This window comes from Lutra lutra, chromosome 10 (assembly GCF_902655055.1).
Source record: "Lutra lutra chromosome 10, mLutLut1.2, whole genome shotgun sequence".
Lineage (NCBI taxonomy): Eukaryota > Metazoa > Chordata > Mammalia > Carnivora > Mustelidae > Lutra > Lutra lutra.
Window position 1 is genome coordinate 106,468,545 of NC_062287.1, and position 22,453 is coordinate 106,490,997.

The window sequence follows — 22,453 nt, forward strand, 5'->3', positions numbered from 1 at the left end:
TATGCAGCTGAAGGAAGAATCCAGAAGCCATGTGGGTCTGGACTGAAAATCCATTTTATGGATTGCGTTGGTATTTTATGGATCTGTATACATATATATCTGTACATAGACATTTACACACACACATACACACGTGCACACAGATACATAAATGCGTTGGAGGAGCACTGAGCCTGTGAAGCTGTCACTTCCTCTTGCCAGTGCCCAGCGCCCTGCTGACATGACTGTCGGTGCCCCCCCCCACCCCATGTTGCAGAGTGAGGGGCGGGACTGTTTTTTTAACCTGCTGGTTTGGGTGGAGAGGAAGCGGAGGCTACCGTCCAGGTCAGGGGACCGTGGTTTTAGCTGTGAGGCAGGCTGGCTAAGGACGCTTCAGAACCGATTTCTCTCTTCTCATAGAGGAGTGACTCCCAAGCCACTGCTGCCACCTGAGGTCCTGGCCGGCTTTTCAAAGGCAGCCTGTGGAAGCCGCTGGTAGCATTGGGTGAGAAAGAGGAAGGGACCTGGTGGCTGTCCCTCCTGCCACTCCGGACAGACAGTTCTGTCGCTCAACAGCACCTCTCTGTGGCAGCCTTGGGCTCTGCTCTGGCGAAGGAGGCGTTCTCTCCTCCCCATGGGAGGGGCCGTCATCCGTGGTTTCTGCTTTGCCCTTGGTCACAGAGTTGCTTGCGCAACACAGGCAGTGAGAGTCCCCCTGCTGGCCTGTCCTCAGCTGCTTGAGTGGCAGACCTTAACTTCCAAGGCTGGAGAGGTGACCACACTCCAGACTGCAGGGTTCAGGGCACAGCTGCCAAAGCGTGTGAAGAGTGACCCAAGGTTAGAGCATGGACTGTCCCCCTCAGAAAGGCGTCATGGGGGCACCTGGGTGGCTCGGTGGGTTGAGCTGCTGCCTTCGGCTCAGGTCATGATCTCGGGGTCCTGGGATCGAGTCCCGCATCAGGCTCTCGGCTCGGCAGGGAGTCAGCTTCCCTCTCTCTGTCTCTGCCTGCCTCTCTGCCTACTTGTGATCTCTGTCAAATAAATAAATAAAATCTTCTTAAAAAAAAAAAAAAAAAAGGAAGGCATCATGAGACCGTGTTCCGGTTCAGACTGCGTACTGATGCTGCCCTGCACATGGCTGGGCTGTCCCCTCCCCTGCCAGGGAGTGAGTTTTGTTCCTGTGCTCGCCTGGCTTTTACTGTTTCCCCTCCTGCCTTTCCCCAGGGACCGTAAACCTGCCCACCTCCTCTTATGTTCTAGTTCTGATAGGAGTACCATTCAGAGTTCTTGGCAGGGGACCAGCTCACTTCTACCCGTGTTGGTTTCCCCTGCTTCGCCCAGTGTGTTTGATGTGTGCGTTCCCCAGAGTTCCTTCTGCGGCTGGTTGGCTCTGTAGGGCCCAGAGATTGGAGCGCGTCCACAACGGGAACTCAGCTGCCCTCCCTGGTTTTAGGGGCGGAGCTTGAAAATAGAGAATCATAATCTCCCTTCCTCCTCCTCCTCCTCCTCCTCCTGCTCCCCCCCTTATCCCCCTCCTCCCCTTCCTCCCTCCTCCCGCCCCGTCCCACCCCCAAAACTGCCAAGCAAACTGGAGTGACCGGCTCAGAGTCTCCAAGCGGGGACTCAGCCCGCCTCACTGCCCCGCATGACAGCAGCTCTCTGGAGGAAGATGAATGCACGCGTGAGTATGTGCGCGCCGGAGCACATTCCCGTCTCGAGCTGGTTCTGTGTGGCAGGTGTGGACGCACGTGCTGTCAGGGAGACCAGGGCTCCTTAGAGGAGATGGTGACCCAGCCAGGTGTGTGTCTGCCCAAGGCCCCCCACTTCTCTGAGGCATGGGGAAGTGGAGGCACCCCCAAACAGCCCTGCTCTTCGAAAGAGCTCGGTGGGTGGTTTGGGGAGGTTATTCTTGGAATCCCTTGCAGTGTGGTACCCCTCTTTTCCCTAAGCCAGGCTCTCTAGTTCCTAAGCCGGGCTGCTACCCTCTGTTTTCATAGTAGGGGTCTATCTTCCCTGGTCTCAGCTAGACTGAGTAGAGGGTTAGGGAAGTGGTAGCTGCTCCCCTTTGCTAGAAGGGGAAATTGAGGGAGGAAGCGCAGGTTGCCAGCAGGTGTTTGACCTGCCCTCTTCGGCCCACCTTTCCAGCCAGCCAGGGAACACCCAAGTGGAAGCACCTTCTTGCCACCAAGGCTCATGCGCCTGGGGCAGTGACTGGACCAGAGTGGCCCAGGCTTGCGGAGAGGGGCGGGTTGGTTACTTAGGGGCTGTGACAAATGACTTTGCAGTGGAACAAGGGGGGGAGAATCTCATTTCGCAGAGCCAGGGGCCAGCTTCTCTGCAACTTCGCTCTTAAGAGCTTAGGCTGCCTGGAGCCACGGACTCCAGGGCTGACTTCTCTCCCCTCCTCCTCCCTATGTCTTGTGACCAGTGCTGCCATCGTCAGCTTGACTTGCTGGTTAGAGAGGATGATCCTCAAATGGTCCCCAGACTCCCTGCCACCTGAGCCCCTCCGCCCTGGAGCTGTCCCTGATTGCCTCCCTGTTCTGGCTTTGAGGAGGCAAGAAGCGGTTTAGGAAGTTCTGTTTGGGTAGTTTGACTTCCCGTTGGCCTGTAGACCTCTGAGAACGGAGTGCTTGCTTCATCCAAAGACCCCCTCGGACCCTCCCTACGTAAACCCTACATAAACCTACGTAAACCCTGTGTAAACCTCCCTGCGTAAACCCTACACCTTAGACATTTCTTGGAGGGCCAGAAAGGTTTTGCTTGGGTATGAATTTAGTTTGGGGCTCTTTGTGGGGGACTGTGTTGCCCCTAGTCTCCCCCCACCCCAAAAACACCCTAACATTAACCTTTCATACAAAGAACATTGAAAGAATTGAGCAGTGCCTCAAGGTCGCGGGATCATAAGTGCATTTGGCGTAGTTAGCTGGTTTGGTGTTTGGAGATTTCTGCTTTATATTTGAGCAAAAGATTTCTTGACAGGAGGCCTCTGGGCCGTGTTGCCAGTGCTTGCCCTGTGTACAGGGTTTGCCCCCTTCCCTCCCCTGACAGGTTGTTTTAATCCTCTTGCCTATAAACAAGTGCAGCAGAACGTGTCCGGCCAGCTCACATGACCCTGGTTATCTCTTCACGGGGTAACCAGCATCAGTTTTAGATACCACGGTCACTTGACGTGGCAGAGCTGTCAGGGTGAAGAGGTGGAGACACCAGGAGGAAGCCTGGGTCTGCCAAGGACGGTACCGTGGTCCCCTCTTACCCAGTGTCACTTTCTGCAGTCACCCGCAGTCCAGAAGCAGATGGTCCTCTTTCTGACGTAGCGTCGGAAGGTCAGTAGTCGCCTGATGCTGCGTCCCTCACGTCGCTTCATCTCAGCACGCAGGCATGGTGTCCTCTCCCATCCTGACGAGAAGGGGGAATACAGTACAGGAAGATATTTTGAGAGAGCACATTTTAGTATATGTGCTGCCGAAGCGAGCACTTGAGAGAGCACATTGACATAGCTTTTATTATGGCATACTGTTAAAATTGTTCCATTTTATTATTATTATTTTTTAAAATATTTTATTTATTTATTTGACAGAGATCACAAGTAGGCAGAGAGGCAGACAGAGAGAGAGGAGGAAGCAGACTCCCTGCTGAGCAGAGAGCCCGATGTAGGGCTTGATCCCAGGACCCTGGGATCATGACCCGAGCCGAAGGCAGAGGCTTTAACCCACTGAGCCACCCAGGCGCCCCGTTCCATTTTATTATTAGTTTTTGTTGTCAGTCTCTTACTGTACCTAATTTATAATCAGACTTTGTCACTGGTATGCATCTATAGGAAGATACGTAGTATATAGTCGATCCTCAACAACATAGGGGTTCAAGGTGCCGAGCCCCACACAGTCGAAAATACGCGTATAACTTTTGACTCCCCCAAACTTAACTACCCGTAGCCTGCTGTTGACCTTACCGATCGCGCGAACAGTTGATTAACCCGAATTTTGTATGTTATGTGTGTTACATACTGTAGTCTTAAAATAAGCTGGAGAAAAGAAAATGTTACTAAGAAAGTCACAAGGAAGAGAAAATGCATCTACAGTACTGTTCTGTATGGAAAAAAATCCGTGTATAAGTGGATCCGCACAGTTCAAACCCGTGTTGCTTATGGGTCGGCCGTATATGGGATTTGGTACCATCTGTGGCTTCAGACATCCGCTGAGGGGGTCCTGGAGAATATCTCCCATGAATAAACACGGACTGCTGTTAAGTGTGGGTATATGTGACTCCTTAGTGGGGACTAGGCGGGGAAAGTCCGCTCCTGTGGGACAGGGGTGAGAAGGAAGGCAGTTTCATTCCTCCTGCTTTTACTCTTCCTGAATTCCTACTTCTGGTGTCTCATTTCTCTTTCTCCTCTATCTCAAATCCTGGCTTCGGGGCCCAGGACCTGCAGCTGTTTCGGGAAACTGCCCCTGAGACAGATGCCTGCTAGTTCATGAATACAAAACCTAACACCAAAAATCCCATCTTCCCAAACAGTGATCTTGTTGTGTTGTGTGACGGACAGCTGGTGGCTGCGGAGCTGCGGAGCTGCGGGAGCCCGGCTGCCGAGCAAGGCTGCTGAGTGTCAGAGCCGGAGCCGCCCCGGAGCTCGGAGTGCCGCTCAGTTTCCATCACCACCCTCCCCCCGCTGCCCGCACGCCAGCTTCCCCGTCTCACAACTGAAGAGGCAGTACTCTTCAGGACGCGCCAGGGACTAGCCACACGGTGTGTGAGCTGTGTGTGTCCGTTTCTTAATGACTAGGCACATGTCCCGTTGTGACTGTTGATTTGCAAGCTTCCAGGGCCGTATATCTAGAAAATATTGCTGACATGGTGTATCATGGGAGCTGTGGGGTGCACTCTGGATTTTCCTAGGGTAGGATGTGTAAGTTTAATATGTTTTCAATCAGGGCAGGGTAGAGTGGCCTTTTCTGGAAGGGATAAAACAGTTGAGCCGCTGGAGCCTTTGCTGGCTCTACCAGAAACCCAAGTCCAAGTCCAAGCTGTGCCAAGAGATGAGCAGAACCTGGTCTTCATCTCCGGAACTCTCCCAGGCCAGTTTGAAAAGATGCACCTCAGGGATCTTAGTTCCTTCTGTGCCTCTGGGGTTTTTGTGGTGGTTGCTTGGACTGGGTAGAACAGTACAATGGGTAGTAGTGGCCTCCTGCGACCCAGCTAGATTCTTCTGATCAGAGTTATCCTGGGTGGGTTTTTTTCTCTCAGTCTTCAGATATTTAAGCCACCAAGCCTGTTGGTAACTAGAGCTGCCCTTTGGGATGTGTTGGGGAGGGTCTGTTTGCCTCTGTAGGCGCCCCTTCTCCTTGCACTCTCTAGGTGAATTCGGAGGTGATGAGCTAGAGACTAGGCTGCTTGCCTCCTTCAAAATAACCAGCATTCTGCTGTCTGCAGCCTGCGTAATAGTGCCTTTAACAGTGCCCAACAGGGGCCCCCTCCTTCCCCAGCTCCCCTGTCAGACGGTGTTGTCGTTCCAGAGGGCTTCCACTAGCACTGAGCCAGTCTGTACCAAAGAGCCCTGCTCCCAGGTCCATTTCAGAGGTCAGAAAACTCCGACTCACAGGGACACCTGGGTGGCTAAGTCGGTTGAGTGTGTGACTCTTGGTTTTGGCTCATGTCGAGATCTCAGGGTCCTGAGATCAAGCCCCTAGTTGGGCTCTGCGCTCAGTGTGGAGCCTGCGTGAGATTGCCCCTCCCTCTGCTTCTCCCACTTGTGCTCTCTCAAATAAATAAATCTTAAAAAAAAAAAAAAGACAGACTCTCTTCCTAGGACTTTCTTTGAAAAGATGAATTAACTATTAAAAGTGCTTGTTAAGAAAGCACTTCTAATGGATAATGGCTGTCTTCTCATGTACCATCCCTTCTTCTCCCTAGGTCAACTGCACGAACAACTAGGACGCCCTGAGTAGAGTGGCCATTGCCACCAGAAAATGACCAGGGTTTGGCTTTAGGGGACACCGAGGCCTACAAGCAGAAGCTGACATATACACAGTCTCACTGAGAAGCTTTCCAGTCTTTCCCACCTAACTTCTTTTTTTTTTTTTTTTTTTTTAAGATTTTTATTTATTTATTCCACAGAGAGAGATCACAAGTAGACAGAGAGGCAGGCAGAGAGAGAGAGAGAGAGAGAAGCAGGCTTCCCCGCTGAGCAGAGAGCCCGATGCGGGACTCGATCCCAGGACCCCGAGATCATGACCTGAGCCAAAGGCAGCGGCTTAACCCACTGAGCCACCCAGGTGCCCCTCCCACCTAACTTCTAATGAATGAGCCGTCTTCCAGATATCTGGCCAGCTAGCAAAGGCACCTGCCCACGTCGTGGCCACTTAGTAACAGGGTCCAACAAGTCTCCGTCCTCAGTCCAGGGTTGAGGCCACATTGGGCCCAGTGAGGTAGATAGGAAGCACATCCCAGGCTTCAGGTGCCAAGCAGGGAGACCATTCTAAGGAGCATATGCCCCTGATACGTCAGGGGACAGTCCCAGGCTCCCTTTTCTTCTCTCTCTAGCTGGAAGAGAGAAAGCCAGAGAGGTCTTCCATGATTAGCCCTTCTTTCCTGGAAGGCAGTACCTACTCAAAATTCCTTTCGAAACTCCAGCCTCATTTCTCACCTCTGCCTGGGTTCATTTCTCCTCGGACCCTGCCTCCTACCCGAACACCCCAAGTGCTTTGAAGCCCTGTCCCCCAACTCAGGTCCTTTTGTTCTAAGCCCTCAACCAATGTTGGAAGGCTGTAGAGACTCAGTTACTGCTACCCATGCTGCTTAGGGAGCAAAGACATGTTCCTAGGGCCCAAGGCAGAACTCTTGAGTTAGCTTTCCCGTTCTGGGCTGTGGTTTAAATCTTCAGTACGGTTGACATACCACTTCAAGTTCAATGGCGGGCCCTCGAGAGCTGACCTGAGACAGTCACCATTTGTTCTTCTCTGAATGGAACTCTTGGGAAGTTGAGGATTTCTTGACCAATGTGCCCCAGCCTATTTGTATATGCTTTGTTTAAGTGTTCTCATTAGTCTGTAGTCCTAGCATCTCTTACCAAAAGTAAGTTGGCCTTCTGTATGCCAAATGACAAAGACAAACAGAAACATACAGGGGCTCCTGGGTGGCTCAGTGGGTTAAAGCCTCTGCCTTCGGTTTGGGTCATGATCCCAGGGTTCTGGGATCGAGCCCCACATTGGGCTCTCTGCTTGGCAGGGAGCCTGCTTCCTCCTCTCTCTCTCTGCCTGCCTCTCTGCCTATTTGTGATCTCTGTCAAATAAATAAATAAATAAATCTTAAAATCATCCCTACTTTAAAAAAAAAAACAAACATACAGAGGTACCACTTCATACCTAGAAAGGTCGTCTGAGAGCTACACTCACTCCCACGATCGCTCTAAGGGATTGGGGAGACCAAATTCTCAATTTTAGCTGATTGGGCTCTTTGTCAGGAGGCGCTGGAAACAGCCCCCACTCCCCCTCCCTGACCAGTCCCACCACTCAGGTGCTGTCACCTACCCGGCTTAGGCTATAGGAGGAAGAGGACGCTTCCGCCTTGAGCGGAGCAGCCCCTTGGGGGTTTGCTGAGGCCGAGCACAGCCATTTGGATTTTTAATGGTCACGAAAGCAGAGCAGCCTCACTACAGCCCCACCAGGTGGGGACCATCCTGAGGTGACATGGCAGTGATGACCTTAGGTGGTTTCTCTTCCTTATTCCCCAGCTCGAGCTCCAACCTCTGGCCGTGGGGACTCCTGAGGCAAGTGCTGTCCCAGTGTTTTTCCCGATATTTCCTTCTCCTCCAGCACCCACTTTGAGGCTGGAGGAGTAGGGAGACAGTCTTTTTTCCACTTCCAGAGGAAGGTGCAGTGGAAGGAGGCACATGTCTTATTCAGCACCTTCCAGTGCGGATCTGGAACTGGATAGGACCCAGAAGGCCTATTTCCCAGCCTGGAGCTGGAGCTGCTGCTCGGCGTGAAGTCGGTCTAAGGAAACCACTTTGGAAGGGGCAAATACAAGGGGTTAAATCTGAACTCAGGTAGAGAGGCTGTTGCATAAACGCTGAGAGAGGTTTTTTGTGGGTGGGGGGGTTGTTTGTGTGTGTGTGTGTGTGTGTGTGTGTGTGTGTGTGTTTTGGTTTTTTTTTTTTAAGATCTCGTGCTTCTTTTTTACTTTGTGTTGGCAAAATCCCCAGGAGAAGATGGGAGATTCTGGGAGGAGATGATTATGCTGGGTGAGTCAACTGAGCTCCCCAGCTGCCGTTTTTAGTTCCTTTGCTTTTCTGTAACAGGAGGCAGGCTGGGGGGCAGGGTGGGAGTGCCAATTTTTGCAGCAGGACAGGAGGAAGGTGTGTATGGGTGAATTTTATTGGTGTTCCAGGGGTGACAGGGCCTTACAGTCATTACATCAGTTCAGGGAGGAAATACGAAAGCCGAGCTCTCAGTGTGCCAGAGAATAAATGTCTCCTACAAGTAATTCACTGTCACTTCCCCAAATCAGTAGCTCTTAGAATGGCCCGTCCCACCAAGACACAGTGGTTTTGGATAGCAAAGCAGGTGTGAGATGACTGTGGAGAGACAGAGAGCCGCCTCAAGTCAGGCCCAGTGGTTGTTGGGCATCAGGAAGTGCAGAGCCCCCCACCGCCATGATGAAAGGAGGGGCCTTGGGCTTGTTTGAGGGGGGTCAGGGACGGGAATGTGGGGCGTGGCCCCCCCATCCCTGGCTGTGCCTGTGTTCTCAGTCTGTCTCCAGTCCACCTCTTGATGACATTTGCCACCAGCATTGTGTCAGGAGAGAGCACCAAGGGCCTTGTCACCACCTGAGGAAATTAGTTCGTGGAACTAATGCTTTCTAGATGCCCTCCCTCCTTGGGCGAGGGGATCTTATGGCTTCCTGCCCACTTAGCTGTGTCTGCAGAGGACAGAGATGCGGGTTACTGATGCAGGGCCCAGAGACTGTCATTAAGATGACCCTACATGTTTTCTTATTTATTCCTCCATACCCATTTATGCATTCAGTACCGATTTCCAACCCCTGCTCTGTGGTAGAGGCATTGTTGTGGCGGTGAATCAGACCTGGGTCCCTCCCGAAAGCGCTGTGTTGTGGGAAGGCCGGACTGGGAACCAACAACTACCTTGAAAGAGGAGAAAGGGGTCTTGTGGCAAAAGGTTTTGATCTTTCTTCTGCCCTTGTCTCACCTTCCAGGAGGGGGACTGTAAGGATCAAAAACTTGTATTATTTTTATTCCTCAAGTATTTTACCATGGGCCAGCCGGGTGCAGGTACTGAGTGTTAGGCACTAAGGGCATATGAGGGTGAGCAAGACACCGCATCTGACCTCTCAGAGCTCGAGGAGGCTAAGGTGTGGCGACACAGGGTCAGAAGAGATGAACGGGTACAGACAGGGTGCCGTGAGAGCCAGAGAAGGGACAGATCGCACTCTGCTCAGAAGGTGTCTGGATAATTCCTCAAACAAAAGGATTTGGGATAAACTAGGGATAAGAGTGTTTACTGACCTGGATCCCTTAAAAGAAGATGTTACATGAGAGCAGGAGCCTTGCTTTTAGTGCATGTGGGTCTGTGTGACTCTTCGTACCACACTTCCAAGCCGTTTCCTCCCCGGCAGCCAGAGTGGTGGAACTGGGGTCCCACTGCAGACCTGGGACTCCAGCCCTTTGCTCCACCGTGTACAGCCAGACAATGCTGAATAAAAACGTAAGCTACAAAGGAAGGAAGAAGGAGGCCCAGGCACCTCAGCTGCACTGGTTAGACTCCCATCAGCCCCCCACAATCCTCTGTGGAGTGAGCCAAACCTTTCTGCTGCAGGCTGCCTTCTGCCTCCCCCAGAGCCCTGGGCTGCTGGCAGGCGGACTCTTCTCCTGTGATATGGAGGAACTTGTTGGTCTCCATGGTTACAGTAACCCACTGGTACGGGCGGCGCCGAGTGGAGCGCGAGGCTGGCAGTGTGAGCTTCCCCCAGCCCTTGGCACCATGTGGTACTGGTATGTCGGCTGTTTCTTGGGCCTCTTCTGGGAGGAAGGAGTTAAGAAGCGCATGAGGAAGGGAAAAGCAGGCACACCTTCCTCCTCCTCTGGGCTACTTAGAGGCCAGAGGCGTGGCTGCCTTCTCATTCACCCAATTCTCTTGGCGAGAGCGGTTTTAGGTTAGGAAAGAAGGTCCTTTTTGCCTGACAGCCCAGCCATGGTGGACATTGGACTTCTCCATGTTCCAGAAGCAATACCAGCTTTACTCCACTGGTGCTTTTGGTCAAGTTCTTAGATGGTAGCTCTTCTGGGCTCAGAGGACCCCTTGAGATGGGAAGCAGGTTCCTATCCAAAAGAGAAACAAGATCATAGGAAACGTCGTCCAGACTTCCGGCGCGCTGGGCCCTGCGGTTCACCCTGGTGTGCATTTTTCATTTTGTCTTCACGCCGATCTTGTGAAGTGGGGACAGCTGCTGTCCACATGTTCTCAGTGAGGAAACGGGGATCTAACAAAGTCAAGGAATCTTGGTCGTGCTCAGTGAACTAGTAAGGAGCAAAGGCAAGCCTCCCACCCCAGGCCCCTCAGCCTCCAGAGCTCTGTCATGCTATCCTGCCTCCCTTACCAAGTGAGCAGAGATACTGCGGTGAGTCTAATATAACACTCAGTTCCCTCCTCTGTTTCTGGAAGGCAGGAACCAGATCTCTCTGAACTTTGTAGCTAGCCCCGGCTCCAGAGGTCGGCCCGCAACAAAGGTTTACTGAAGGAGCAACAGTAACTGGGGATTGAGATAGAGACCAGACCCCAGCGAGCGGATTCTCAGGGACGAAGTGGGACTGGAAGCTGGCAAAGCTCTGGCTGCTCCGTAGAATCCGCCCTGTTTGCGGAAGAGCCCGGCATTTCCAGTGGCTTCGAAGGCAGGAGATTTGGGGGATGAGCACTGTACCGTGGCGTCCATGCGTGCCCTGGTGCGAGCTGGAGGTGCCGGATCCGTTCTGGTTGGTTCTTGCCTGCTGGTCCTCCCAGGCATGTGCTCGCTCCTGCCGTGGCTGCTTGGAGTCCTACAGGCTGCTCCCCCTGGGCTCAGGCTGCAGTGCTAGGGTGAGGCTTGCAGCTCAGAGAGCGAGCAGGCAGTGACCCACCGTGCTTTGGGCTTTGGGCTTCATTTGCTGGCTTTGCAGGTCCCCTCTGTCAGGGGGGACACCTGCCGCTGCTAGAAGGAGGGAGCAGCCATCGGACACTCCGACACAGCCCCACCTCCCTCCTGCACCAGGATATTAAGGGAAAGTGAGGCTCCCCCCTGGGCGGAGCCATCACAGTTAATTTTGGGGGTGGGGAGGTGGTACCCGACCTCTCCACTGCTCAGTGCTTCCTGCAGCCTTATGAGATCTCTCCTACCCACAATTCCCCTCGGGTTTCTTGACTCTTGGCAGTTGAGATTGACAGTTGCTCAGGATTAAAGGGTGCAGAGAAGGTTTCTGGATGCGGTGAAGGAGGAAGGGTTAAAGAACTAGCCCTTCGCCACGGCCCCGTGACTTGTCAGCTCAGTCATACCCATTTCTCCCCAGCCTCTCTGTTTGAGGTCAGTGCTCGGTACTTCCTCAGTTTACAAAACCCCTTACTGCTTCCCAACAACAGGATTGAGGAAACAGTCCTCTGTCGCATTGCAGAACCCTAGGGACTGGAAAAATAAAGCCGTTTGATCCTACTCTGACCTCTGAGTGAAGGGGCAGGTGGTCGCAGGCAAGCCTGAGCCCAGGGTCCAGAATAAACCCTAAGCCCTTGCACTGAGATCGGGACCCACTTTGGAGAAGGGTGAGAGGAGCAGGGTGTGTTGTGGGACCCGATGGGTATGTCCTTGCAACAGCCCTATGCACTGGTCTGAGCCGGACACTGGCATTCCTGTTGCCCTGGGTATCTCCCCCCGACCCACCTCTCCTCTTCCTTAACTTCTTTTGGGGGAAGCCAGCAAAGAGGTTCCGTGAGGAACAGCAGGGTGCTGACCTGGGCACCAAAGGCCTGGGCTCCAGTCCCAGCTCTGTGCTGGGGGGCTGTGGGACCTTGGGCAAGTCTCGTAACTTCTGTGCTTTAATTTCTCATCTTTAACGTGAGTATGCGACATGTGGGTGTGGAGGACATAGGGAGTATGTGGCAGTAGAAGATAGTGTCGGGAACGTCGAATGTGTTGATCTGGGCCTCTGTGTAAGGCAAACACTGAGTGGCATGGTCCTTCTGGGATCTGTGCTCAGGTGCTCCGAGGGCACAGAGGAGGCTTTGCCCTTCCCTAGGGGGCTTTATGGCCTACTGGCAGGAGATCTTTCAAGAGCTGCTTAGTGGGAAAGGTCCTAGCCTAGAGATACGGGATGAATTCGAAGTTGTTCTGGGAGCCAGAAGGAAGGCGTGACCGGAATGCAGAACTCAGACAAGGGAGGGCTCCAGTCAACCCAAGTTAGCAGATGCCCAGACAGGAGAGCTCTGTAGTAGGAAGGTGTGAAGACCAGCATCCCTGCTGTCCCCGGCCCTCAGAGTTCTTAAAGCAGTGCTGTTGGAGGGTGTGCTGGCGGGGGACTTGTTGGAGGCTGGGTAGGAACCTAGGGATGGACTCCCAGAATCGGGGCCGGAAGGGACTTAGGGACAGTTGGTTGGTTCCCCATCTTTGGAACGAGATTTAGGATTAAATGTCTTATTCAGTCAGTGACAAAGGTTTTTAGTTTAAAACTCATCGACATCTAAAGGGGCTTCGCAGGGTCCCTGAACTCCCTGAAATTATGTCCAGAATATTTTGCATGTAAGTGGAATATGCAGTTTTCTAAGTTAAACACTGCTTTTCGTGAAGCAGGAGGTCCGTCTGCCACTGTTGCATGACTGGTTTCTGCTTAACCCCCGTCTTGTTCTCCCATGGGTGGTTTACTGGGCTTTGGCAAGGCTGCTCTGCGGGTCAGCCGGCCTGATTCACACATACTCCTCCCAGCTAGTGGGAGCCCCTACCCAGGTCCCACCTGCTGCAGGTGAGATAAGGACTTTATGACAGCCCTGACTGGAGGGAGCCTCCTCACCCTCTCCCAGCTGTTACCCAGCAAAGCACCTTGGGGAGGGTGGGGCAGCCCACTTCCGGGGAGGGGGAGGGAGAAGGAAGTTGATCTAAACCCGCCCCTCTCTCTGTCTCCCTTCCCTCCCGTGCCTGTCTGCCCCCTTTCCTCCCACCTTGCTCCCCGGGTGTCGGTGTCGGTGTTGTGTCCTGGGACTCCATGCATTTTCTGGCCACCAGGCCCTGGCCTGCGGGAAGCCGCGGGGCTTTTCGTCCCTGTTGCTCTCCTTGCCAAGCCGGGTCTCTCTCTGCTAGTGGTGGTTTCGGTTGCGACACAGTCCAGGTTCCCAGGCAGGAGCCGCTGGGGCCTGGCTGCTTCACTGTTTTTCACTGAGGAGGTGGTGGAAGGTGTCGCCTGCTTCGGCTGAGTAAGGGTGGCTGGCAGAGCCGGCAGCCCCCGCCCTGGGCCTGGCTCTTCCCGGCCTCTGTACTTTGCCCTCGCTGCCTGACAGGTTCTGCTGTGGGCTCTGCTGAATGGAAGTTGCTGGTAGTCCATGTCCCTTTCTCCAGCCGGGTATGTTTTCCCCTTTTCTGCTGTGGCATTGCCCCCTTCCTCTCTCCTCCCTCCCATCCCAGACACAGGATCTTTAAAGAATTGCTAAATGGAGCCAGGCGGTAGCACAGGTAGGAAAATCCGTGGAAAGAGGCACTGGCTGGGAAAGGAGGAGAGGCCACATAGGTTGAGTCAGCAGGCGCACCCCGAGTGAGAGGAGGGGGCAGGTGACAGGTGGAGGCCCAGGGAGTGTGTTCCGGTGTTCCAGTGAGGGGAGACTGGGATCTGGGGCAGGTGTGCTGGGCTGGCACCCAAGGGACCCTTTTTTTCCCCACAGTGCCTGGATTTACTTTCCCTCTGGCCGGGGCGTACCTGCCTATCACCCCTCCCAGCCCCGGGGAAGTCTCAGGACACTTGAGGCCGGGCCTGAATGCAGAACCCCACAGTGTGAGCTTTGCTGGGCAAAACTGTTGGTAGGAACCCCCAGTGTTAGGGAAGGGGCCCTGCCTACCTGAGTCACCGCTGGGCCTCTGGGGTGGAGGCTGTCTTCCGGGTGAATCTGGCAACACGCCTCAGGCTGAGTTTGGAGTTCCCAGGTTGAAGGGCCTGCTAGATAGAAGGTTCTTTCTTTCCTCCCCGGGTCCTGTATTCCACCTCCCTGCTGTTCATGTCCTGCTTCTGAGTCAGGCCTGCTAAGTCACCTGTGTGGTCTGCCATCGGTTCCAGATGCCGCCTCACAGGGTTCTTCCTGAAGGCTGCCTGGGACTCACGCTGGCAACTCGCAACAGACTTCTTCAGATTCTGAGGGCCTGGCAGCGGTGGTGGTCTATGGGCCAGGGCCTTGGGAATGTCTGGTGCTCCTTACTGTGAGCAGGGAGGACAAACGTAGAGGGAAGAGTGTGGCTTTAGCCAGATCCTGTTTCTTCCACCCAGAAGGGCGGCCAGTCCACAGCCCCCCACCTGGTGATGAGATCTGGATCCAGGGAGGGGGCCTCCTCAGGACGACCGAAGAGATGGTCTCCGCACCCTTACCTCCCCTTCATCCTTCAGGCCAGCCACCTCGTGTGGGGCCGTGCTCCTAGAAACATTTCCTATTGGAGACTCTTTCCTTTCTCCATTCCCTTCCTCTGCTTCCTTCCTTGGGCTCTGCTCACCTTGGCCCACATCCCTGCTATGGAAAATTGTCTCAGAGAAGAAGAGAAAAGGAGGGAGAGGAGAGCTGAGGTCTTTGGTCTTTGAGTCCTGACAGTTGGGTGATTTCAGTCCTGAAAGGGGAGTGGGTGAATTTGGGTGCAGGGGATCAAAGAGCACGGGCCAGCGTTCCCTGCTTCCCTGGGTCCTGGAAGAGCGCAGCCTTCTCTCTCCCTCTTCCGGATCCCCGGCTTGGAACCAGGCCTTCACAGCTGCCCCGTCTGGTCGCCTCCCGTGGAGGCTAGAAGCGCTGGTGCAGGCTAGCCACAGGGCCCGGAGGGGAGGCCGTCCGCCGCCCAGCCTAGACCCCTCTCCGGCAGGGAGGACCAGAGCATCCCTTGGTGTCTTGGCCTCCGCTGAGCGACCACGGGCTTAGGAGGGCTCCGTTCAGAGATGCAGGTCTTGTTGACAGAGACCTTTGACTTTGCAGACGGTAGTATTTGGGAACTAAAAATGATAGCAGTAGTGGTTGCTCTCCCTTGCTCTGCCTGGATGCAGCATCTTAACGTGTGTTCTCTCACCGGATGTGAACGTAGGGGACATTTTGCTGCCACTTTACAGATGAGGAAACTAATGGCAGTAAGTGGGGGAGCCATGACCCAAACCTTGTTCCGCCGGACGGAGCTCCTTGGCCCCCACCAGACCATCTCCTGACACAGATGTGGGATCACCCTGCACCAGCCCTCTTTTGGATGGTTTCCTGCCCTCTTTGTAATAATCTCATCTCCCTCTTAAGGATGGTGTTGATAAGAATAAAATTAGCGTGTGTGGAGTCATTGGCAGATTTAGGATTTGGATGCTAGCAGTTTGTCTCTGGCGTTCGCACTCTCAGCCACCCCCCTCTGCCCCTGTGAGGAGGGAGGGGGATGGCAGAGCTTCTCTGTGGTTATTGATGTGCCTGAGGTCCCGTGTGTGTGTGCCGAGCCCTGCGGGCGGTGCTGTCCTGCTGTGCTGCACAGACAGACCAGCCCGAAGGGCCAGAAACACCAGGAGGGAGGGGCAGAGCAGAGGTCGGGAAGGACAGTAGGATTCCCAGATTTAGCTTCAGAGGGGGAGAGGGCCTGAATCATCAAGTCAGCACTAAATTCCTATTACCAATTTTGAGGACTTGAGACTGCCAAGCTCCTGCTGCCGTTGGCTCATATCCTCAGTCAAGAGGGGCATGACAAGAAGCTTAAGGGGTTAATTGGAGGTTGCCAGGGACACTTTGCCACCCATCTTCCTCTCATGAGAGCTGGGGCCCCTGTTCATGGCTCCTGAGGCAGGCCAGGTAGGACGGTGGGCAGTCTCGCAGCACTTGCTGGGAGGATGGGGCTGAGAAGAGGTAGGCCATGGAGGCCCAGCCTTCGGGACCCTGATGGAGGGACTCAGGGTACCCTTCGGTGCAGGTACTAGCAGGGCCTAGGAATGCCTTTCTCTGCGAGGGGTGTGAACCCTCGGGTTGCTTGGGAAGGGTGAAAACGCGGGTGTTTGAAAATCTGCTGATCTAGCAAACACTGAGGACCAACCAGAGGTAAGTGAGCAACAGGGTGTCTGACGCAGAGAGGGCAACAAAACTGTGGCCTGCAGCGAGCCGACTGCAAAGGCCCTGGGGACGAGGAGGACTTGGGAGGGTTGGTAAGGACTCGCAGGGGAGAGAGCGCATTTCCTAAAGGGTGAGAAGAGGTTGAAAAAGACTCAGCTGAGAAGACAGGAAGCTCTTCCTTCAAAATCAACCATATGCACGGGATCTTTTTTTTTTTTTTTTTCCCTCGAATGCCTAAATCCGTGAGCTTTTGGGTTCTGAGTCAGACCGCTTATCCCAAACCAGCCAGCAGCTACTGCGCAAAGAGAAAGAAAGGTCCTCCATTGACACAAGGAAGAAAAGGGAAACATCCGTAGCAGGCTCTATTTGTTTTGTGTTCTTATTTTTCTGCCTGGAAAGCGTATGGTGAGGGAGGGAAGCTTCTCACAAGGAACCCTGGACAGTTCCTTGGGTGCCGTAGCAAGTCCTTTAACCCCCCGCGCTTGTGGAGGGCTTCCTGACAGCCCAGCCCAAAGGGGCCATGAAAGGAAGAGCTTGGACTCACACTCTTCTGGTCATCCTGCTCTCCTCCACACCGTGTGCCTGAAGTTAACAGGGTAGCTCTGGATGGTTCTGGGATGTGGCTCTGGTAGCGCTTTGCCCTGGTATGTGGGAGTGATGGCATCAGGGCATCATTTCCCTTGGAGAGGTAAAGCCGGGCTCCAAAGGAGACTTAGACCAAACTCTTAACCCTTTTATTAAAATATAATTCATATGCCATATAATTCACCCGTTTATCTTTTTTTTTTAAGATTTTATTTATTTGACAGAGATCACAAGTAGGCAGAGAGAGAGGAGGAAGTAGGCTCTCGGCTGAGCAGAGAGCCTGACACGGGGCTCGATTCCAGGACCCTGGGATCATGACCTGAGCCGAAGGCAGAGGCTTTAACCCACTGAGCCACCCAGGCGCCCTAATTCACCCGTTTAAAGTGTGCGATTAAGGGGCTTTGAGTAAATTCACGGAACGATGCAGCCATCACCACAACCAGCAGCTCATTAGGAAACCTTCGTTAGCACAGAAGGGAACCCCACACCTCTTAGTCGTCACCCCTAAATCCCCACCCTCCTCAGCCCCAGACTAATCTGTCTCTGTGGATTTGCCTATTCTGAACATTTCAAATAAATGAAATCATACAATATATGGTCCTTTGTGACCAGCTTTGTTCACTTAGCGTCCCGTTTTCAAGATTCTTCCCTGTCGTAGCAGGTTGTCACTGCATTTTATTGCCGACGACGATTCCGCTGTGTGGCTTTTCCACAGTGTATTTCTCCATTTGTCAACTCACGGCCACTCACATGGCTTCTACTCTGGGGCTCTGGCGAGCGTGGGGTGTTGCGACCAAACCTCGAGTCGGATGTCCACTCCATTTCTCTCAGGTGTGCCCCGAGGAGCGGCGCTGCCGGCTCGCATAGCCACTCCATGTAGCCCTCTCAGGAACACACAGGTCTTCATGGGAACGTGTGTTTTCATCTGGGTCGGACAGTTTTTTGTGTTCTGTTTCTGCAGCTGTTCAGTGCCGCATCTGTTCTTTCTGCTTTGTCACACCCTCGTTCGAGCCACAGCCTGTCTGAGGGCAGACGATCGCCTTGCTCAGACCCTGTCGCCCAGTTTGTTCACGGCACAGGTTTCGTGAGCATCGGCCGTAGCTCCGATCGTGTAGGTGCGGGGATGTCAGTGAATAAATGACGGACGCCTGCCCTCGTGAGCCTCCCTTCTCACCGGGATTGACCACTCATGAATGTAAAGCGATAGATAGTAAAAGTAAAGGTGAAGTGTTGGGTGTCAATGGGTGGCTTTGAAGTCATCCTGATTGTTGGGCTCCTGGAACTTGGCCGCGCCCCCCTTTCCCCGGTGTGAGTGGGCAGCAGGGCGGCCAGCAGGAGGCGCAGGGCCTGGTGGGTTATTGCCCGCGGTGGTGGGACAGCACAGGTCCTGAGCTCCCGCGCCCACAGGATGCTGGCCCTGGACCGGACACTCTGCTCTCTTGGAGTGAACACTGGTTTATTTCTCCTCTCCTTCCCCTTCTCCTTCTGATCCTCTGCCTGCCTCCCAGCCCCCTGGCATTTTTTGCGGAGAGCTAAGGGCAAGGGTCCGGGCACTGAGAGGGCGGGATCCGGGAACGTGTGCCTATCTCCACCCTGCAGCCCACCCTGGGACACCTCGACCCCAAGCCCAGCAGTAAGTCCAACATGCTGCGGGGCCGCAACTCAGCCGCCTCTGCTGACGAGCAGCCCCACATCGGCAACTACCGACTTCTTAAGACCATCGGCAAGGGCAACTTCGCCAAGGTGAAGCTGGCCCGGCACATCCTGACCGGGAAAGAGGTGAGCTCCGGGGGCGCGGAGTGCGGTGGGACAACTGCCCCGGGCGGAGATGCCATCCCGGTTGAATGGAAGTGCTGAGAGGGAGGAGGCAAAGGGAGGGAGAGTTGAGTCCTGGCTTCAGCCTACTCAAAGAGGGAATCGGGGCCTTTCGTCTCCTTTGCAGGTAGCTGTGAAGATCATTGACAAGACTCAACTGAACTCCTCCAGCCTCCAGAAGGTAAGCACACGGCATCTTCTGTTCTTTTCTAAACCTCTCTATAGGGGTAAGTGATCTACTGAACCCAGGTGGGCCTCTCCTTGGATCCTTAATTTAAAAATTTCTGGTCATTTCACTGTCCCTGCTGCTCCGTGGGGCTACCTGTGGGGCTCTGATCAGATCCACACGTTGACCCCTCTAGGTGGGCTTCCTGGCCCCAGGCACTGGCTCTTTAGTCTTTCTGCCCTTCCCCACCATTTGGCCTATCTATCTGACCTACTTCCTGTATCTTGTTATCTTCTGGCCTGTGGCCAGCCCTGGGTTAGTAGCCATTACTAGAAACATGCGTTTGGTGATCTGGAATGACCCAGAGGAGTGGCTCTAGACCTAGACGTACAGGGATAGGAGGCAGGGAGGCCTGCCACCAGATTTGTGCCAGCTACACTTTAGGGATGTGAGTCTAGAAGACGAGGGTTTTTAGAAACTAAATCCACAGTTTCGAGCCTGGGACAGTCCGTATAGGTGAAGGACAGGTACTCGCAATCTGACTTCTCATTTCTAGGCTCCTCTTGGCTAAAAGTCTAAGTCATTTGCATGTAATGTTTGCTAGGTGAGGTTGAACTTTTCCTTCCCTCCTTGACTTACAGTGGGAAACTGAGGTCTGTCTTAGCTAGCTGCTCAGGCAGGCACACATACCCCTGGTTGGGAAGCTACGAAGAACTGGTGGGGACACAAGGAGGCTTCGATCACAAAATGGGACCGCTTGCCAGTGACGGGTTGATGTCGAACTGGAAACTCTCTGCCCTCTCCCCTCATCCCAGGCTCTGGCAGTTAGGGGAAGGTGGAGGTCTCCCATCTGGCTCCCAAAGAGGTAGCTGCCCCCGTCCCGGTCAGTCGGATTTCCTGGTGCCCTCATACTCCCCTGACCGTGGCTCAGATTTCTTGACCTTGATTCACCTAATTCTATCAGGAGGCGGACTGAATTTTTCTTTCCACGACCACATTGTGTTATTTGAGTTAGGAGAGGCCGTAGGCTCATGCTGACCGCTGCAGTGGGATTTAGGAGCTTGGAACAAGGGCCTGGGGCTGGTATCGGGAAGAGGCACTCTTGGACTAGCAGGGTAGAGGTTCAGGTGCCTTGACATGCTGGTAGCCAAAACCAGAGTGGTTCCTGTTTTCTCTTAGCCCTGGGATCCCCTCAAGGTTCTTTGGTTCACAGGAAACACTACTGTCATCAGCAGGGCTTTCCTGCTTAGAGCTTTCCGGAAGGAAGGGAAAGAGGGCTCCTCGACATGTTGGCTCAGCCCATGCGGGATGGAAGCCAGCTTGGTGTGAGCCATTTGGTCCCCGGTGCAGGCCAGCCTGCCATATGGTCATTGCCACAGTCGGCCAGGCCGTCTTATTTCCCATGTCTTTTCTCTCTTTGCCTCTTCCTGACCAGCCGGCTGGAAGGCACCAATGCCAGACAAATGTAGCCATTTTAAAAGCCTTTTAACACACACTGTTACCAAGGCCAGTCTGATGCTGGCCAAATCGCTCTGTTTAAATTTGATCCCAGCAGTGATCCGTAAAGAGGACAATAGTGAAGAATCTATTCCCCAGGGTTCTCAGCGAGCCCAGAAAACTCTACCGTTCTCCCAGGAGAATGCCCCTTCCAGACCAGCAGGACCCCGGTGGGGTGGGGGTGGGGGGTCTGTACTGCGTGGGAGGGGGGCGACCCTGGCCACTGCCACTGGCCCCATTTCAGCGTTAATTCACTGCCGCTTACCACCCCTGAGGTGGTGTCCAGGATTTTTTGCCTCTTCATCCAAGACAGCTGCTGGACCAGGATAGAAGGCAAGAGAAACCTGGGCTCTAACAAGAAAAGGGAGCCAGGTTCAGAATCCAGTTCCCAAAGACTGGAAAACCTGTCTCTTCTCCTTTTCCTTTCCACCTCACAGAAGCTCTCAGATCTCATTAAGGGGAAAAACCATGCTCATTTGATTCCATAAACTCTATCCTGAATTAGGTCTCCAGACCTCTCCTCCCTGCAAAAAAACCAAACCAAACAAAATGTAAACAACTAGTTCTGCTCTTTGTGCAAATGGTGAGGCCTGGAAGTTACCAAAACCCCACCTCCAGTCCTCTGGCCCCCGCAGGGGGGGATGGAGCTCGTTTCTGTCATCTTTCTTTATGGAAATACATGGTTTGGAGTCCCTGATTTTGTTTCACAAAGAGAGCGTGAGTGTGCGGAGGTGGGTTTGATCAAAATTGGCATCGGCTATATATAGGAGCAGCGGCTTCTGTCACCGCCCCAGAGGCCTGGGAGAGAAGGGCCTGCCCACTAGTGCAGAGCCCTCTGACTTCTGTAAACAAGAAGATGAAGGGGGTCCCCTTCAGAAACCAGCCCCCCCCCACACACACAGAGACCACGCTGGAGTCTGTTTTGTCACAACTTCAGTGACAGCCCTGGTCCTGAATATTCATGTACAGGGGCTCACACTCCCTCCTTCAGAGGCGCCCGGCCAAACCCGTCTGCTGTTTGGGGGTTGGATTTGGGGAGACTGCAACAGGGCACGTGGCTAGTCTATCCAGGTGCTGAACCCGAGGCTACCAGTCACTGGAACCCCGCTTTCCTCCTGCGGATGCTTCTGCTCTCGTTCCCCTACTTCTCAGCCACCAGGGACAGGCCTGGGTGACCGGGACAGCTGCCCTCTTTCTATTCTCTGACTGTTTTCTCTTTGGGGAGAAGAATCCTAGCAGTGGCTCTGTTTGGAGGGGACATAAGGGGAGCAAGTTAAGCAAGCATGACCCTTGGTATTTTCTTTCCTAGCTATTCCGCGAAGTAAGAATAATGAAGGTTTTGAATCATCCCAACATAGGTGAGAACAAGATGTCCTCCTTCCCTCCTTCCGTCCCCCACAGCACGGCTCCGCTTCTCGGCCTCTCTTCCTCCCCGAGAGCATGCTGCTTTCTGGAGTCCTTGCGAATGCCTCTGGGGAAGCCCAGCTCAAAATCCAGCTGTGCCTCTGGCGCACTGGGCTGTCCTGAGTAGTGTGGCTGCCTCGAGAGGAACTTTGTCTCGTGGGGTAAGGGAGGGGGCTTTGGTCCAGGCTGCCTCTGCTCAGGTTGGGGTTCTGAGTGTGCCCCTTGCTTCTTCTCTGACTTGTGACTTGGCCTTTTCTTTCATAGTTAAGTTATTTGAAGTGATCGAGACTGAGAAAACTCTATACCTTGTCATGGAGTATGCCAGCGGAGGTAGGTGTGGAACTGCCCCTTCCTGTGGGCACACAACCCCCACCCCCATACCCATCCCCCAGCCCCAGTAAGCTCCGACCTGGACCCCACCCTCTGTCTTGCAGGAGAGGTGTTTGACTACCTGGTGGCCCACGGCAGGATGAAAGAAAAAGAGGCTCGAGCCAAATTCCGCCAGGTGGGTGCGGCTCCCGCTGCGGAGTATGGGCCCGACCTCTGCGCCTCAGTGCCTTGGGTTTCGGCACATAGGAAGGAGCTGCCACTCTCTGAGTGGCCTATGGAGGGTCCTTCGGGCTTTGCCTGTCACTGTGGCAGCACAGAACAAGGTCCCGGGTCCCAGGCCAGCCCTGTGGCCCGCCCTCGGGTGCCACTGGGCTGACCCTCCTTCCTTCCTTTC

At 54.0% G+C, this 22,453-nt stretch overlaps 1 protein-coding gene and 1 long non-coding RNA gene across 14 annotated transcripts in view; one reads left to right on the forward strand and one right to left on the reverse strand.

Annotated features, from left to right (window-relative positions):
- Positions 1-22,453, forward strand: part of MARK2 (microtubule affinity regulating kinase 2) — a 57,662-nt gene that overhangs the window by 22,672 nt on the left and 12,537 nt on the right. For 11 of the 13 annotated variants that reach the window (XM_047690169.1, XM_047690175.1, XM_047690172.1 and 8 more), the window contains exons 2-6: positions 18,447-18,626; positions 18,790-18,843; positions 21,635-21,683; positions 21,994-22,059; positions 22,164-22,234. In XM_047690169.1, coding sequence (XP_047546125.1) covers positions 18,447-18,626; positions 18,790-18,843; positions 21,635-21,683; positions 21,994-22,059; positions 22,164-22,234 — 420 coding nt within the window. Of the gene's footprint in view, positions 1-1,520; positions 1,661-13,149; positions 13,568-18,446; positions 18,627-18,789; positions 18,844-21,634; positions 21,684-21,993; positions 22,060-22,163; positions 22,235-22,453 lie in introns of those variants that run through there. The other 2 variants (XM_047690171.1, XM_047690177.1) reach the window with 2 other exon arrangements.
- On the reverse strand, positions 8,205-11,583 carry LOC125078115 (uncharacterized). The gene is made up of 5 exons (XR_007120787.1): positions 10,591-11,583; positions 9,797-10,473; positions 9,500-9,703; positions 8,987-9,118; positions 8,205-8,895 (listed from the first exon to the last, which is right to left on the reverse strand). It is a non-coding gene; the product is annotated as an uncharacterized LOC125078115 (long non-coding RNA).